Source organism: Spermophilus citellus (assembly GCF_964194105.1).
Source record: "Spermophilus citellus genome assembly, chromosome: 3".
NCBI classification, from domain to species: domain Eukaryota; kingdom Metazoa; phylum Chordata; class Mammalia; order Rodentia; family Sciuridae; genus Spermophilus; species Spermophilus citellus.
Window position 1 is genome coordinate 165,584,835 of NC_138184.1, and position 17,698 is coordinate 165,602,532.

General features: G+C 31.0%; 1 protein-coding gene across 2 annotated transcripts in view; it reads left to right on the forward strand.

Annotated features, from left to right (window-relative positions):
- Nucleotides 1-17,698, forward strand: part of SEMA3A (semaphorin 3A) — a 455,178-nt gene that overhangs the window by 348,216 nt on the left and 89,264 nt on the right. For both annotated transcript variants that reach the window (XM_081286513.1, XM_081286512.1), the window contains one exon: nt 13,325-13,418. In XM_081286513.1, the coding sequence (XP_081142639.1) occupies nt 13,325-13,418 (94 nt within the window). The remainder of the gene's footprint in view (nt 1-13,324; nt 13,419-17,698) is intronic.

Below are 17,698 nucleotides of genomic sequence, written 5' to 3' on the forward strand. Positions count from 1 at the left end.
TATATTTCTGTGAAGAGAAATCTCAACATGCTCAACTTCTAATATAAAATTGTGATGATGAAACTTATCTTTTAATTAAAATGACATGGGTATGGATATTTTTAGTAATCACTATTGTTTCATATTTAAATAATCACAAGAAAATCACTCACAATTTGAATACCTATTTTTTAAGGTACAAAAAATGGCTCTGAGATTATGAAATCTGTAATATTTTAATTTTGCCATAAAACCAAAATTTAGTTTTTCTTTCCTTGTGTAGATTTTGGATGACTTGAATTTCTTTGAGTTTGAATTAATAGAACAGTAATTTATAGAAATTTATTGATCTTGAAAGCTAATAAAATAGTTGACTTCACCTGTGGATTTTATATGTTCAAGATACACCTAGTTGTTTTAGACATCACTTTATAAGGACCCAATTTTTTACAAGTTTTTCATAGTGTAACTTTTCATTTTAAGGATCACCATATTTATGTAGGATTACTGGGGATGTGGCTCAAGTGGTAGCGCACTCGCCTGGCATGTGTGCGGCCCGGTTCGATCCTCAGCACCACATACAAACAAAGATGTGTCCGCCGAAAACTAAAAAATAAATATAAAAAAATTCTCTCTCTCTCTCTCTAAAAAAAATTTTAAAATAAATAAATAAATAAATAAATAAAGATGACTTAAAGATCATGCATCTATTTTTCAAATTGGTTATTGCTTTATTTAGTAGTAAAGGATGTCTTCAATGATAATATTAGAAGTTATCTAAATTCTGTAGGATTTATTAATCTAAAATATAACCATACTTTTTTGGTTATATTTTCAACTCTTTTGTTATAATCTGTTAATAATAGCAAATTGAACATATTCCATTTTTCACCTCTTACTGCTCATCTTAATTATGGAGCTTTGTAGTTAGAACATAGTTCATCTAAATAATTCACAATTTGAAAATGAAGCAAACATATATAATATTGTGCTCTTTCAAAATTATATTCTTCTTGTCTCTCGGTGCACTGGCACAAAGCAGTATAAAAGTATTACTAAGAGATGTTAAAACAGTATGAAAGGAACCAGCATTAAGGCAAAACTATGAGGCAAACAGAAGGTACTCAACAGATAGAAGCTGTGTTTAAGTCTTTTGTTTTACTAATGCCATAGGGCAAGCCACCTTAGTCTTGTAACCACTGGTGTTACAAAGGAAAATCAAAATGGGAAAGGGACAGTAATTAAAATAGAAAACCTTTAGTCAACCTGATAATTAATTTCTGTGTTTCTGTTTTCTTAACTATTAAGATATGCATTATAATTTGTGTATGTGTGTGTGTGTGTATATATATATATATATATATATGTATATATACACATATATATGTGTATATATACATATATATATATATATTTATTTAAATAACTATAAATAAAATATCATGGTTAAAAATATTTAAAAACATATGTTAAGTACACACATTTTAATGCAATATGTAATATACCTGACATCAAATGTGAGAGTGTGAAAATATATATATGTGTGTGTGTGTGTGTGTGTGTGTGTGTACATATATACACACACACAGACACACACACTTTGGATGGCATGTGTACATATGTATGTACACATGCACACATACATATAATTGGTAGTCTAACAATTTTTTATATCTATATATATCCTTCCAATTTATATAATTGCATGCATATTTGCTTAAGGTTTTTCTGACTATAATTAGGTCACTGATGAAGCACAGAACCAGGGAAATATTAACATTTTTAATTCAACAATGTCTAGACAGTCCAGCAACAAATTTTCTTACATTTTTCTATTATTCCAACATCTGTCTATTGTAAGTTTAAGCCATTCTTCTAAATCTATATCCATCTATATCTATGTTTATTATCTCCACATATGAAAATTTTAAGTTCTTAATAACAGCAATGTACATTTTTAAAGAATTATAAATTACCATAATAAGCATATTAATATGTTAATTGAGCTTCAGTTACTCAAAATAACTCACAATCAGGATTTATTATGCTTTCTATAATTAAAAATACAATTTGGAATGATACATATGTCCAGTTTATGTGAATGATTATTTTAGGGATACTTTTCAGTATCAAACCTTGCAATCAATAAATGAAATTAAAACCTTGATTTATGCTAGATTATGAAATTATCATTGATTATTGAAGCAAAATACTGTTCTCTAGGCATAAATTGACACTTAACCAGTGAGGGACATTCATTGATAAACAATTTAAGTGTTCATTATAATAGGTTATGAATAATGACTGAAAGTTAACTCAGAGGTGATATAGAATATCTCCAGTTACTAATTTCATAGCAAAAATAATAACCTGATGATATCTGAATACTTTTTAAGGACTCTTCTGCCTATATTTTGCCATGGTTAATCATGCAACCCAGTTCAATGTTTAAAAAATGTGGATGATAATTAATTTAGACATAAATTAATATATTTTGAGCAGTAAAAATGTTCATAGATATTTTGAGCAATCAAGTTTTTTTTTTCTAAATAAAACAGAGGCATGTTAAGTAGCAGTGTATGTGAAGATTGACTTATATAAAGAGGAATGATAGAAAAGCTATGGAAATTTATGGCACGGTGACAATTAGAGTTTCTCATTAACTTCAGTATTCAACCATGATTAATTGCTAAATCATGTGCTACCTAAATGATGAGATATGAGAGCTTGACCACAATCCTTCTGTGGACTTTGTTTTTTGAAGTAAATAGGAAGAATGGGGACATTTTAGATGATAAATGCAGTGTGGTTTTGGCGATCAAGTGAGCAACAATGCTTTACAAGGGTTGCAAGCTCAAATACCCACAAAGACCATGCAGGTGACATAAAAATGAGAAAGAAGGAAATAAAGAATAATTGGAATATCCGGTTGCCATGAAAAATCCTAAGTTCCAAGAAAAGGCATTCAAATTCAAGATTTTAAAATCCTATGTCTGGGGAATAAAGAATGGTTCTGGGCTGGATTCAGTCCATGATATGCAAATTTGAAATTTTATTTAGACATAGCATATAGAAACCCAGATTATTTTCAAAATATCTATCTTGCATTATCATTGTACAAAATATTAAAAATAAAGTAAAATAATATAAATAGAAAAAATACCCAAATTTCATAAGTTAGAGACCAGATAATTTAATGTATTTCCTTCAAATAATTTTTCATCTGTCTTACATAGTACTGCATTATTCCATAATACTTCAAAAATGAAATAATGGAAGTATGAATTCTAGATATTAAAACATTTAATATAAACAACGATTTTAACAACTTTTTCATTATTGATTGTACAGATATGCCATAGTTACTCTTCATATCTTATTGGCATTAACTTTTTTTTCAGTATTCTTGTGAATACTGAAATACTCACTCACCATTGTAACCTTCTTCTTTTTTTTCTTCTTATTAGAATTTATTTCCAGACGTGAAATGATCAAGTGTTTGAATATTTTAGGGATATTTTTAGCTCCCAAACTTTTCTCCAAAATCTGTATTTTTACCAAGAATTGACAGAATTGTCTGTTTCTTACAATAACTTTGCCAAAATAATAATTACTCTTGAAGTCTTTGCTAATTTGATGAAAGAAAGTCATAGTTACATCATATCATTATGACAACACTTGAATGACAAGTCTTTGCTGAAACCAAGCTTGGTATAAATAAAATCTTCATCCTTTTAGCCTCATCACTTCCCAGATGGCATCTATGAAAAAAAAATGGAAATGTAAAGAAATCATAAGAACAGATTCCAATTCTTCTTCTAGTACATATGGCTCTTTTCCATTAACATATTTACATTTAAGTTGATAAAAATTTCCCTGTGGTGTCAAAGCATGAATACATTTATAAACTGAAGTTGTAAAAACTAATAAGTGTTCTTTCATAATTTAGAATAAAAACACTGATGCTTTATGGAATTCTAAGATCACAAATAAAAAGTAACTAGATTTTGAGGATGGAAGACTTAAAATGTACATATGAAAAGATATGTGTTCCCCTCTTTCACTTGATTTGCTTTTTGACTGAGCTTACTTTACCAGGTCTCACTGGAGCAAAATAGTGTAGAGTAAATTGTTCATGTTCTGGAATTCCTCATTCTAGCCAAGATCGAGTTCTCCCTTTCCTTGTTATATACCTTGGGAGTTAACAGGCATTCATAGTTGAATAATTATACCATGACAAGCATGCAATATCTGCATAAACTCAAATTAAGCTCCTATTAAAAGCATAATCTGCATGAAGTATGAACACATATGTTTTTTGTTTTCCTTGGTTTATATCATTAATTTTAATGATGACAAAAAGCAGATGAATTATGGCCCTGATGTTTGTGTGGGGAACCCAGATGAATTCAGGTCCCTTAAATTTAAGAGGGCAAATCCTATTTAATCCAGCTATAAGACTGTATGCATGTAGGTATTGTTACTAGGAGGGGAATGAATAGAGTGATGTTAACTTTCCACAACCTTGGAAACAAGGTGACTTCATACATTCTCTGTAAATGAAGGAGAAAATATGTTAATTCCTTTTACTTGCTTTTAATATTTTACTAGCATAATATGAGAATTCTATTAAAAACTGATATATATCATGTTTGATTCAGTTAAAATCAACTCAGAACCAAACATGTATGAACTACAGGAACTACAAAGTTATAAAATATATATGTAACAGTGATTTATGTGTAATGTCTATTAATAAAATAATAATAGAACAAATCAAATAAAAAACATCTGGTTTTTATAGTTGCTCCATTTATAACTAATTCTGGAAGCCAGTTACCAGCTTTGCTACATGCTAGCTCTATGACTTTAGTCAAGTCATTTTCTCTCTGTCTCTGTTATTCCAGCTACAAAAAGAGGAATAATCATACTACATATTTCAAAGGTTATTGTGAGTATAAAAAGTAAATACCTATAAAGCACTTAGGAGAGTGTGCTTGAGTAATAGTTGCTGAACATATACAGTTATTATTTCCAGAGACAATGAGTGTTCTTCCTATCATAGCAAAGACAAAACACTAGTAATGTATCTATGACAAATAAAATTATAATTAGCTAAATTTATATATGGTTTAAATATACTTTGTCATTAATACATATTATATCTCATTCAACCTTTGAAACAATTCTATAGAGTATTTCCATTTCATAGATAAAATATTGGTACCTCAAAGAGATTTTAAAATCTTGTTCTGGGCCATAAAACTAATAATCAGCCTAACAAAACATAGAATCTAGATTTTGCAATGCATAAAAAATAATATTTTTACTACATCTACCTTGAAGTCCAAATAACAAGAAAATTTGGGGTTGTAAAAACCATCTAATGTCTAGAACACTATGTCAGAAGTATGATTTCTGTTATACTAAAGCAGCAGTTGAACAGACACAATAGGAACTGAAGTCAAGGAGGCCACGGTAAAACATTCCTATGAAGTTCAGGTAGACATATTCTCTGGGAAGGTTGTCAACCCCAATAATAAAAATTATCGTTCCTTCTATTTTAGATTCTAGTAGGAATTCTCCAGAAACAAAAGTTGTATTCAATAATGTTTAAATAGATTAGAGATTGATCATATATCCATGAATGCTTAGTTGGAGAATATCTTTGTTTATATAACATGACCGTATTTTATTATTTAATAGGTAGAATGCATTTTTGTCAAAGTAATTCTCATGGCAGGATTTACAGCTATGCATGCTGAGGAGAATACCTTTTCCAAGGTGTATATTTTTTGAAAAAATAGTGGTAATTATTGATTTTATGTAATATTATAATGATTGATTTAACATATTTCAGCTTCAAAAATTACATTTGTGATTTAAAACTACATGTGATAATTATTTTACTTTTAAAACTACTCAAAACTATTAATTAATATGAAAAGAATTAAAATGCTCATACCTAGAAATCCTAGTCAGTATACCTTTTCTTGAGCTTATTTTTCACTTAGGTTCTTTTTTTCAATTAACAATAGTCATTTATTGGCAGTATTTTAATGCTTTTTTATTATAGATAAAACTGAAATTCAAATGTGATATGGCTATAAATCATTTAAATCTAATGTAAGACTAATACATTCTAATCAGTGAAGAAAATTATACCTGCTTTATTCACATAGCATTACTTTTCAAATTTCTCAGCACTTGGTGACAGAGACCAGGGTTACATTTCTTTTGTATCTTCCTACAATGTATATTGTTAAATAACTATTTCTGACAGACTAATTTTTATGAAGCTTATTATTAGTAATTGCTCTTATATGCTTTTGAAGAGCCAAGGACTCTTAATAGCTCTCTCAATTTTGAAATAAGTATGGAAAATAAGGAGATTTCATAGAGGCCAGGAAACCAAGTTTGAACGACCTGATTAGCAAAGGATGCGGCCTGAAGTTCAATAGCTGAATTTATAAAAATAAGTTAATTCCAAATAATAGTCAGTGAAAGATGAAGAAGAAAGTAGACTTTTTAAAATCTACACAATCCCTGTATTTATGTGAAAGGAGTGGGAAAAAGAACAACAGAAAGAGTAAATGTAGTTAGAGTGAGAGGATCCTAGAATCATACTACGTGACAAATGGAAATATCTTTGCAGAGTCACTAATTTGGAACCTTTATCATGATCACATAAAGTCCATAAACCTTAAGGTTACTTACAAAATATATGTATGCTTTACTTCTCTAGCTCCACTGGAACAACAAAGGATTCTGAGGTAACAAAAATTAAGAAATACCAGCTACAAAAAAGCTCAATGATTTAACGAAGTTACCACATGCATGCAGAAGTCCTTTAAGCTGTCATAATATGTGATGAGACCCAAATCTTCCCTCTCCAGAGTCTGGCAGTAGTTCTTTTCCTGCCACCAGGCTCAGATGTCTCTGAGTCCTCCCACACATCACTATGTTCATCAAAATAGTGTGCCTCTTTGAGCCTATTGTTTTACAGCTAAAATGACCACTGACACCTTCTCCCTAGAAATGTAATTGCTTATTCTGGCACAAAAATCTGGCACAATGTGGTCCCCAAATTTAGTTTTCAGTTTTTATCTCTTAATATATGTATGTATCTTGCATTGTCTAAACTGAGCTTTATGTCATCATTCAAATATATTTATTTTCTTTGAGGATTGTTCTCATGCTGTTTCCTCTAGATAAGAAAATCTTCCTTCCATTTGCCTTAACTGTCTCTTCTCTCTATGAACTTCTCTGAACCATAGCCATACCCAGCGCACCTGCACAGATATACACACACCCAGACATACACACACTAACACACATACAGCCCCCACCAAAACATGCTTTTCAAGAAATAAATCTAATAAAGCTTTTCTTCATCTTATAAAACTGAAATTTTTCTTTCCTTATTTTGATTTTTCTGTGTTAAAAACATGTATTTGGAAACATCTCTTATCAAATTCTGCATCATTTATTAGCTTTGTGATTTGTGTATTGATATGCCTAGAATTAATTCTACTGAGTAAAAATAGCAAGGTAAAATACCTTTACTGAAATATGGCATAAAGAAGAAATATTATATTGTTCAGAAAGTTTTTTAAGATCAGCAAAGAAATAATCTGATCATTTTTAGTCCTTACTAAAGTTGGCTCTTTAGAGAAGTCTAATATTTATTGATAAGCTTAATATAAGTGAAAAATTATAAGGCCCAGTGAAAATTTCTTACCTAATAATTTGACTTAATATTTGAATTTTGTAGGCTAGTGTCTATTACACAATTATTCTCACAAATGTATCATATTCTTAAATTATTACTGCCTTGAGATCAGGGGTATTTCCTTGGGTTGTAATTACTTGGATATAATTTTCCTATAGAGTCTTTCCAACACAGTCACTGTTATTCATTTATTCACTCGTTTATTCATTATTTTATTGAGCATTAGCCCAGTGCATAATTTTATCTAATTACTTGAAAGAACTATGGTAATATTTGCCCAACAGCTCCAGAGATTTTAATAGGAAAAAACAATTCATTTATCATTGACTACCAAGGTTGAAGGTAAAAAATGACAAAAGAAAGTTGTGAACAGGTTGGTAAGCAACTTTAGGAAAAAACACTTTTCTTTTGTTGGGGAAAATCAATTAATATATAATGCAGTATGTATCATGGCCTAAACTTTAAATAAAAAAGTACCTAAATAGGTTAAGTAAAAAGTGATTCTAAGTAGAATGACTTACAAGAAAACAAAGGATGTACATTGTTTGCACTGCCATTCAATATTACCTAGCATAATTCCTGCCTTAAAACAAAAAAATAAAATGAGCTTAACTAATGTTTTCAGTATGATCTCTTCCTATATATGTCAGGGAGGTTTTTTCCACTATGATTATGATCTGCTGCTCAATTTTCTGTCTTAGAGACCCACTGATTGCCAACACTCTGCTCTGTGCTGCTAAGCAGAAAGGATTCAGGATTTAGAGCCATGCTATCCAAGGGAACTTCTGTGACATTTGAAGTGCTCTGCATTTGCCTCTATTCAGTATTGTAGCCCCAAGCCACATGTGGCTTACTACTGACCATTTGAAATGTGACTAATGCAACTGAGGAATGGAATTTTTCCATTTTAATTAATTATAATTAAATAAAGGGATGTGACTCACAGTTATACAGTATTGCACAGTGCAAACTTGAGTCACCCTTTTGGAAAAAGTAAATTTTGGTGAATTTGATTCACAAAAAGATCGACTATGGTCAAAGTGTCATATGCACAATATTTCCTGTGAGATCTTATTGCATTCTTTCTTTACTGAAACCAGTAGTTTTGCCCTATGTAGTCATTGCCCATATACTATTGTTAATTCAGATATACACAAAAGAAAACTAATAAATTTTATCTGCAGGAATTGGAAGACTTTTTTCTAGAAAGTGACTTTTCAACTTAATATTAAGGGGAAGAAAGGTCATCCTGGGGTTGAAGACTAAGGATGAGTAAGAGGAGAAGGAAGAAGTTTCAGGCCAAGATGCAAAATGTATGCCATGATCAGGAAATACTGGATAGTTCAGAATAACTTGCATGCAAGATTTCTTTGGGGAATACTGGATAATTCAGAATAAGTTTACATACAAGATGTGTTTGTGAGAAGCAAGAGGATAAAGAGAAATTTAGAAAAATATAAAAATATTCATAGTGTCAAGAACTATTTTTTATGTAATTTATGTAATTTTCCACGAAATAAATGTTCATTCTATCACATATATGTAGAGTATTATTTTCTTTCCATTTTAAAACATCATTTATGTTTTAATCATTAAGTAAAATAACTAAAATCGCAACATTATTGCCAAAATTTATTACTTGGACAAGATTGAGATTTAGGAAATTTATTACCATGATGTCACCAATGGTTTATAATTTATAAGACTTTGGATTAGACATTAGCACAGTTATTATTTCCTTTAATGCCTTACCTCACCACAGTCTAATAACATTCAGGAAATCCAAAAGACAAAGGGGAAAGAGTAGTCTTGAAAGCTTAAAATAGTCATTGAAAACTGATGCAATCATGTAATAAAATATGGCACAATAACTTACACGATTCACTCATGGTATCTGCTAAAGCAATTAGAGTCCATGCAGCTAGATCTTTGTTCATGTATTACCAAACATGAAAACTGTTTCAGCCCAAGTAAGACATATAGGCAATAAGATAAATTGTGTACACTGGCCTTAGGATATTCAGTCTTACTATTTGCACTTGTGATTTTCTTCATATTCTTTGAAAACAGAAAATCACTGGGTAGCCATCAGATTTCAAAAGGCTTTACAGGTATAGCCGAACAACGAACTAACAACATAGGATGTCAACATACAATTATACTAAACAGTGTTCTTTCACAGTGAGCCAATATATTTATACATCAAATAGGTCTTGCTCATTGGAAAATAGAAACATCAATATTGATATCTTTATATCAATGATATTAAAGTTATCAGATACACTAAAGAGGGTTGTCCATTTTAATTAAATATTTTGTGCAAATTCCATTAAATAATATAATTTTGTAAATACCCAACATAATTTTAAAGGATTGGCAGTTATGTTCATTTCAAAATAAAATCACATATTTAAAAATCATTATTTTTTTCTAATTTCTTTTCTTTTTTAATTTTTTAATTGATTTTTAAAAATAAATGACAGGGAATGCATTACAATTCTTATGCACATATAAAGCACAATTTTCATATCTCTGATTATATATAAAGTATGTTCACAACAATTCGTATCTCATACATGTACTTTGGATAATGACTGAAACCAGTAGTCATTGCTCGTACACTATTGTTAATTCAGGTATACAGAAATGAGTATAATTTCTGAAATGATAATCATTCAAATAAATCATTCAGAAATGATTCATTGTTCAGGAATGCTTTTCAACTAGACACTTGTTTAACTTTAGGAAAGAACAATTTTTGAGGCTGTCTTAATTTTTACTGATGAAAACATAGGCAGACATTTCTATTGTGGTATAAGAGACTGATCAGTATCATGAGACAGAATGATTTTACTGCAGCAACTATAAACAATGGAAAAGAGAAAACCATTTTTGAAGGCATAGTAAGTATATTTTATATGGCATTATAATGCATCTTCACATCAGCCATGAGATTTTCTTATCCTATTATGGATGAGGAATCTGAGTTTTAGAAGGGTTTAGAGACTTGCCTGAGGCCCAGAGCTAATAAATGGAAGAGACAGGGATAACACCCAGCTCTGTCTGATTTCAACATCCCTAGACCCCATTACTACATGTAATGGGTATGAATTTTATACTACCAACATTTATATGCAAGAAATTTTGTTTTGCGCCCCTATCCAGAAATCAAATTACATTTATTTCAAGCCCCCATCTCACTGAACTGGAAAGGAAATTCAATTTGTTCTGCCCCTCTATACTACCATATAAGAATATAGGAGATTTACATGGTAGACACTCAGTAATGTGGGTAAAAATTACATTTACAAGAAAGATATTGTATATCAGTAAAGGAGGTGCTCAACTTAGCATTTATTTATGGAGTTGAATAAAAAGGAAGAAAGGTTTGTACAGATTACCTGACACCATGACGAAGGATAGTTTTTCATATTTTCTTGAACCATAACTGATATGCTTAACTTCTCTTCCTGTGAAGTTTAATCCTCCACCTTGTAAATCAAGTATTACATGAGATTGGAAGTATTTCTCATCTACCTTGGCATTGTCTGATTGACCTGGACATATGATCCCAGACATCAAATGCCTCATATGAGGGGATACCCTGTCTTTGTCAGTATAGTAAAATATCATAAGCACAAGAAACGATCAGAATTTTTGTAACAGTATTGTCCACCATACCACCTCTCCCTGCTGCTTCCTTTAACAAGTAATTAATAATCTCATACACAAATTTTAATAACATTTTCTATGATCCATGGCAATAGAATTTAGATATTTTCTTGAGAATATCTCTTTTTTATTATTTCCTAGTTTGTAATCAAAATGTAATCTAAATATTTAGAGGTTCTTGTATGTTTTTATTAGAATATATAAATTAATTCCAGATATAATATTAATATTTATGTGCCTATGATAAATTATTTTTCTGAACAAAGTTTAGTATTTTTTGAGTTAAGGAACTATCTTTAATACCTCTTTTACATTACATTAGGAAATTGATAATAAGGGTAACAACATGTTAAATTTTCATAGTATTTTTTTAAAGTGGTAATATGAGCTGTAGTTTTATCTTACTGGTTTAAAGTGTTTTGTATAATTTTTTAAATTTATATAAAAAGTCTATGAGGCTAAATATCTTAATCTAAATTGATTTGGGGGGACAAGAAACCCAGAGATATGGGATGGTGACCCAAGATCCAAACCTGATTTTTGTCTAACTTGGCTGGGTGCCTGGCTCACTACCCTTCCCACTACAACTTGGCACAATTCTGATAAAACCTATCATATTACACAATGTAAATTTTAGAACTAAGCTATAGAACCCTCATTGCAAAAGGACAGCTAATTTCCAAATACAGGATCGATACAAGTAAAGAATAGAATAGATAATTCTCACTCATACAGTAATAAAACCAAAGAACACTTTTGGTTTACTTCCTTTTTTATTTTCCTCTTTAATTCAAATGAGTTTTAAGAGTCATAATTTGAATTCCTGCCATTAGCTCCATCTGAAGTATTAAACATTACATAAAGTGATCCTTACTGATCATAAAATGAACACCATTTACTATTCTAAGATAGAAAATACTTTGTGTGAATGGTAGAGAAATTGCCAAAAAAGCTATTTTATTTCAGACTATGGATAAGTTAATGTTCTACTGGAAAAAGCATACATATTCTGACCTAATTAATTCCCAGGGCACTTGGGTCTGAAAGAGTGCTCAGAAATGTCTCCAAATTTACTCCACTGTCACATATAGGTTGCAGTAGCTAGACACATCTGACAACAGGTCTCAGTCATACATTAGTCACCTCTGTATCAAGGTTTTTGTTGTCATGCTTTCCCACACACATTCTACCTCGGGACATGAGCGTATTTTTATGTGTAGTCAAAAGTTCATTTCTGTCTCTGGGTACTTGGGCCCCCCTTGAGCAGAATTCCCTGTGATAAAAAATGTGCTTATTGTTCTAATGACATCATTTCCAGTTTCACTGGGCCTAATATTCAGTTTGATGTTTTGTTCTTAGAGGCATATAGGGATAGTTTCAGGAACCTCCCCTGCTGCATGTGCAAGTTTAAAATACAGGAGAAACATGCATGCACCACAGTTTACAAACAACAGAGTGGGGAAATAATTGCTATAGCTATTTAGCACTTTGTAATGTAAGCTCTACAGAAAAGTAAGGGTATGATTTATTCTAGACATATAATCTTATGGATTGTTACTTTTTTTTAATCCAGGAAGAAACTTAAACTTTATTTAAATTTAAAATTCTTTCTTCAAGAGCCATTAGGGTAGGTCTTGATGTACCTACGGGAGAATTTCCTATCCTGACACATTCTGTTCTTTAGAGTTCATTTACATGTTATACTTGTAATATGCAAACTGCTATTAAAAATCCAGCTAAGTATAAATTTGGCTAATACCAGCTCTTTTTTATCCACTTAATTTATTTTCTCATCTCTGAAGTTTACACAAATAAAAACATTCCTTGTTTTTGGATGCGAATCTTCAACCTGTATAATTAACTGACATGTTGAAAACACTTTGTCTTATAAATGAAATGAAACCCTTATGAATGAAGCCCTTCTCTTGTTTTAACCTACAGGACAACATTTTTAAACTGGAGGACTCACATTTTGAAAATGGCCGTGGGAAGAGTCCTTATGACCCTAAGCTGCTGACAGCATCTCTTTTAATAGGTATGTAGTAAAGGATCAATTAAACAGTGAATCTGTCATAAAAAAATAACCATGTTGCCTGTTTATTTTTTACCTACAAAGATATTTCACTGTTAATCATAAACAATCTTAGCTTGAGAACATCAGTTGTGATATGCTCAAGTATTTTAAAAATAAAAAATAAAAAGCAACACTAAATTCTCTTTTGGTAACTGCACTTTCAAGTAGGATTCTTTTTGTTGTGATGATTTAGTAGCATCTTTTAAATGGCCTGCTCAGCTGGGAATGCAGTTTAGCAGTAGCCTAGCATGTGTGAGACCCTGTGTTCAATCCCCAGTAGTTCAAAAAATTTAAAAAGAAGAAATGCAAATGGTCTGCCTAATCAATATACAGTCCCACTTAAACTTCAGTATTGATTTGATAAAAAATTTTATTTTTCATATCATGAAAAGTTGCTTAAATAAAGAATTTTGAGAAATTATTAAGAAACAATGCCATTCATTCTACTCTGTTAAATATGTCCAAGATCTATAACTGCCTCAAATTTTGGACAACTTGTTCCACACAATCAGTGTAAATGGCAGCACCTTTGGCAAAGCCCTTCTGTGTTGCACAAGTTTTCTCACTCTTTATCTTGTTTGCTAGAACACTCTTAAAGAAGCCATTGTGTATCCACTTTTGTGATGTTAGGCTTTCTTTTTAAAAATGTGCCACAACATTTTGTGATTTCCTCTACTTTTCCTCTTACCATGTTTTCTTAAAGCTTTCCTTTATCCTCTTTTTATTCAGTGTTGCATTAGTGGGTCAGGGGTGTTCAGGTGTACTTCCAATGGTCAGAAGTGGGTGACAGAATTAGGTAGAAGTAGGAGATAATGTTAGTCTGTATTGAAGGATAAAGAATATTTTGTATATCCTTTTAACCATCTCCATACTGTGATTAAATAATTACACAAACAGTGATCAATATTGAAGTAGTGTTTCCTTCCTTCTTCCTTTTCTTTGTATTTTGCTTTTTATTCCTTTATTTTTTGAGGCTACCAACAGCATAACACATGAAATATTCTGTGTTGTGACTCTGCATAGTGATACAGAAATGGTGTTCTTTTGCCCTTTTTCTATAAAATATGGAATATAATTATTTGATAGCACAACCAAAATAATGTGAAAATTTCAAGTACAAAATTTCTAGTTTAATATTAAATCTAGATTTTACAAAATTAAATTATTACCTGATGTGTCATAAATTTGTAAACCTTTTCATCATTTTCCCTTTATAAATAACTCCCTTTGTACTCAAGAAAATAAAATTCTAGTCATGTAGCCTACCACATTAATTATGAAGATAAATTTTTCCACTATTATGTGCTGTTTATTTTATCACTAATCCCTATTCTATTAAGAATAAAACCACTTCAGCATAAATCATCTCTATTGCTTTTCAGATTAGACAATTGTATTCCATTTGATCCATTTATGCATTTTTTTGCAGTACTTTAACAACAATTTAAGACTTGGAGGAATGTAGCACACATATAATTTTCCTATTCGCAGGTAGCCTAGTGATTACATGTGAATGCCTTCCTCAAGAGCATATGCCGAAATCTGAAACTCATCTCAAAAATGGGAGGAGCCATACTTTGTTCTTACTTACAAGTCTATACTTATTCAAATTTGAACACTTATTTAAATTTGAACACTGAGAACACTCAAAAAGCAGCATACAGAAGTGTGCATAGAGCAGGTTTAGTTTATGGTATGCTTCTCAGTAGAATTTTGCTTGATTATTTATTTTAATAGTCCATGGAGACAGGATGATGACAGGTAGGTATTACATAGCTCCCACGATATGAAACCATGCAACATTCACAAAGAATATGAGACTTCACAAGTTTGTTTTTTATATTACAATTTCTTTGAAAAATCTGTATAGGTTTTATGAAAAGGAAGAGGATAAGGGAAGGTCAAGGAGCCAAAGAGAGGAAGTGTAGTTGAGAAAGAACAATAGACATTTCAGAAGAACAACCTTGGCATGGAATACCTAATATGGAAAAATGACCCAGTTACTTTCAGAGGTAGAAAGTGCTTATTGACAAGGCCCCCAAAATTAATTTTTGAACCAAATAAACAGCAAGATTCAGAAAAGGAACAAGCTCTAATAGATCTGGTAAAAATACCATTGATTCAAGACCTATAACTTTCTTTTTGGAGTTTGTTTCCTTTATAACTATGTTATTAATTATTCTTACAGTACATTTAATTGAGCTTGTTGAGATTTTCTTGGCATTTTTTAATGCTGCTTTAAAAAGAATGCTCACTAGCTTAATAGAGGTTTATAGAATAAATATTTTCTACAGCACTGCCCAAACTCTTTTTAAAATGGGGTAACAGCTGTCTCTGAAATATACAGGTTACTCTTTGTATATCAGAAAATGGTCATTAGGAAAGCCTATTTGCCCTCGTAATCTGGAGACGTTTCCATCATAAAATAAAAATTTGAAGGTAGTTCCAGATTGCTTCCTTCCCCAATACTGGGATAAAACTCCAGGTTTGGCTCAAACCATCTGTAAGATGGCCAGGTGGATTTTTGTAACAGATATTTTTTAAACCACCAATCCCAGTATACAGCAGTTTCAACTAGTCGTATACTTTAAAACCAGATGTCAGCTGAAAAACTTAGTTTACACAGACTATCAAGGTTTGGTATAACCTCTTTCCAAAAAGTCATGAAGTTTTAAACTGATAACCATAGAAAATATGATTTCTCACCTAAGTGATGCTCACTTACTGAATTAAGTCCCCTAATCCTATAACATGTCCTGAGTTTTTCAAATCACCTTATTAAAGTAAATTTTGCCAATCTTCTTTAATAATGATCATTTTGTCAATATAAAATTGCTCCAGAATTTATTTTTAAAATATTTCTGATTCCTTCCACCTGCAAAATATTTTTATGTCTTTGTTTGAAATTTCTTTATTAAAGATAGCAGTTGCTCCCCTGCTCAGAATAAATGCCAGGTGTGAACACATCACAAGAATAAAACCTAGTATTTTCCACACTAATTAAGTACCATCTCACATTTTCATGATGTGAAAAGAACAGTCAACTTGAGAGCAATTTTATTTCCTTATTGAAATCTTTTCCAGGCAATGCAGCACTAATAATTTAGAAATATTCCATCACTAAGAGATATTATTGAAGTCTATTTCAAAGGTCTGGGACTTTCATTTAAGGTTTATATGTTAAGCTGGAATTTTGCCTTGACTCAGGAGAGAATATAATTTAACATTAGAAAATGGTCTCTCTGGGTGTTAGAATAAGTAAGGTACTCACTCCCTAAATTAATTAAATGAAATTGAGAAAATTATTTGAACTTCTCTGAACCTTAATTTCTTTGCACATAAAATTGTCTGCCATACTAATTCTACTAGTTTGTTATGAGAAGTAAATAAGACAGTTTAATGGTGTGCTACCATTTTCGATGTTTGCATATCTCTGGAATATATGTAAAGTAGAAACAAACAAACAATAACAACAACAGCAAACCTAGTAGCAGAGGCCCCCTGTGGGTAAACTGGAAAGCAGATTAGGTCTATTATAAATTTTATATTTTTAATTCTGTGCCATATGCACATGTTACTACTCAGAAAATGTTAGTTTTAAAAGAACAACAGAATTAAGGAGCCAGCATGTGGTATTTATTGGCATAGGGAAGGAAGGTGCTCAATAAATGTAAAAATGTAATATTATTGCCACAACTTTCCATTCCAGGGAATTAATTTTATCTGTGCTGTGTGTGTGTGTGTGTGTGTGTGTGTGTGTGAAAGAGAGAGAGAGAGAGAGAGAGAGAGAGAGAGAGAGAGCGCTTGAGAAGGACAGAGAAAGGGAAAGGGAGAGAGATAAAACTTTTTTTCCTTCTGTTTCTAATTACTCTTCTACCCTGTGCATGGAGTTTACTTGAGGTGTTAACAACAGAAAGTCTTGGTCTTTATGTCTTTTTGATTTTTGCTCACTTCCATGACACACTCTTTACCTATGTTAGTAATGCTGCAATTTCATCAGGAAATGTTTTTTGTTTTTTGTGTTTTGTTTTCCCCGCCTCTGTATCTTCACCTCACCCTTCTTAGGAATGGTAATCTGATATATATATATATATATATATATATATATATTAATCTAAGCCACATTTTCTACTTCTTTTTGAATATGAACAGAAAGTCTAAAGCGCATATAAATCTTTGTTTTTAATACGTGCTTCTCAGTAACTCAACCATGATGGAAATATAGTTTGCAAAAGTTTCTG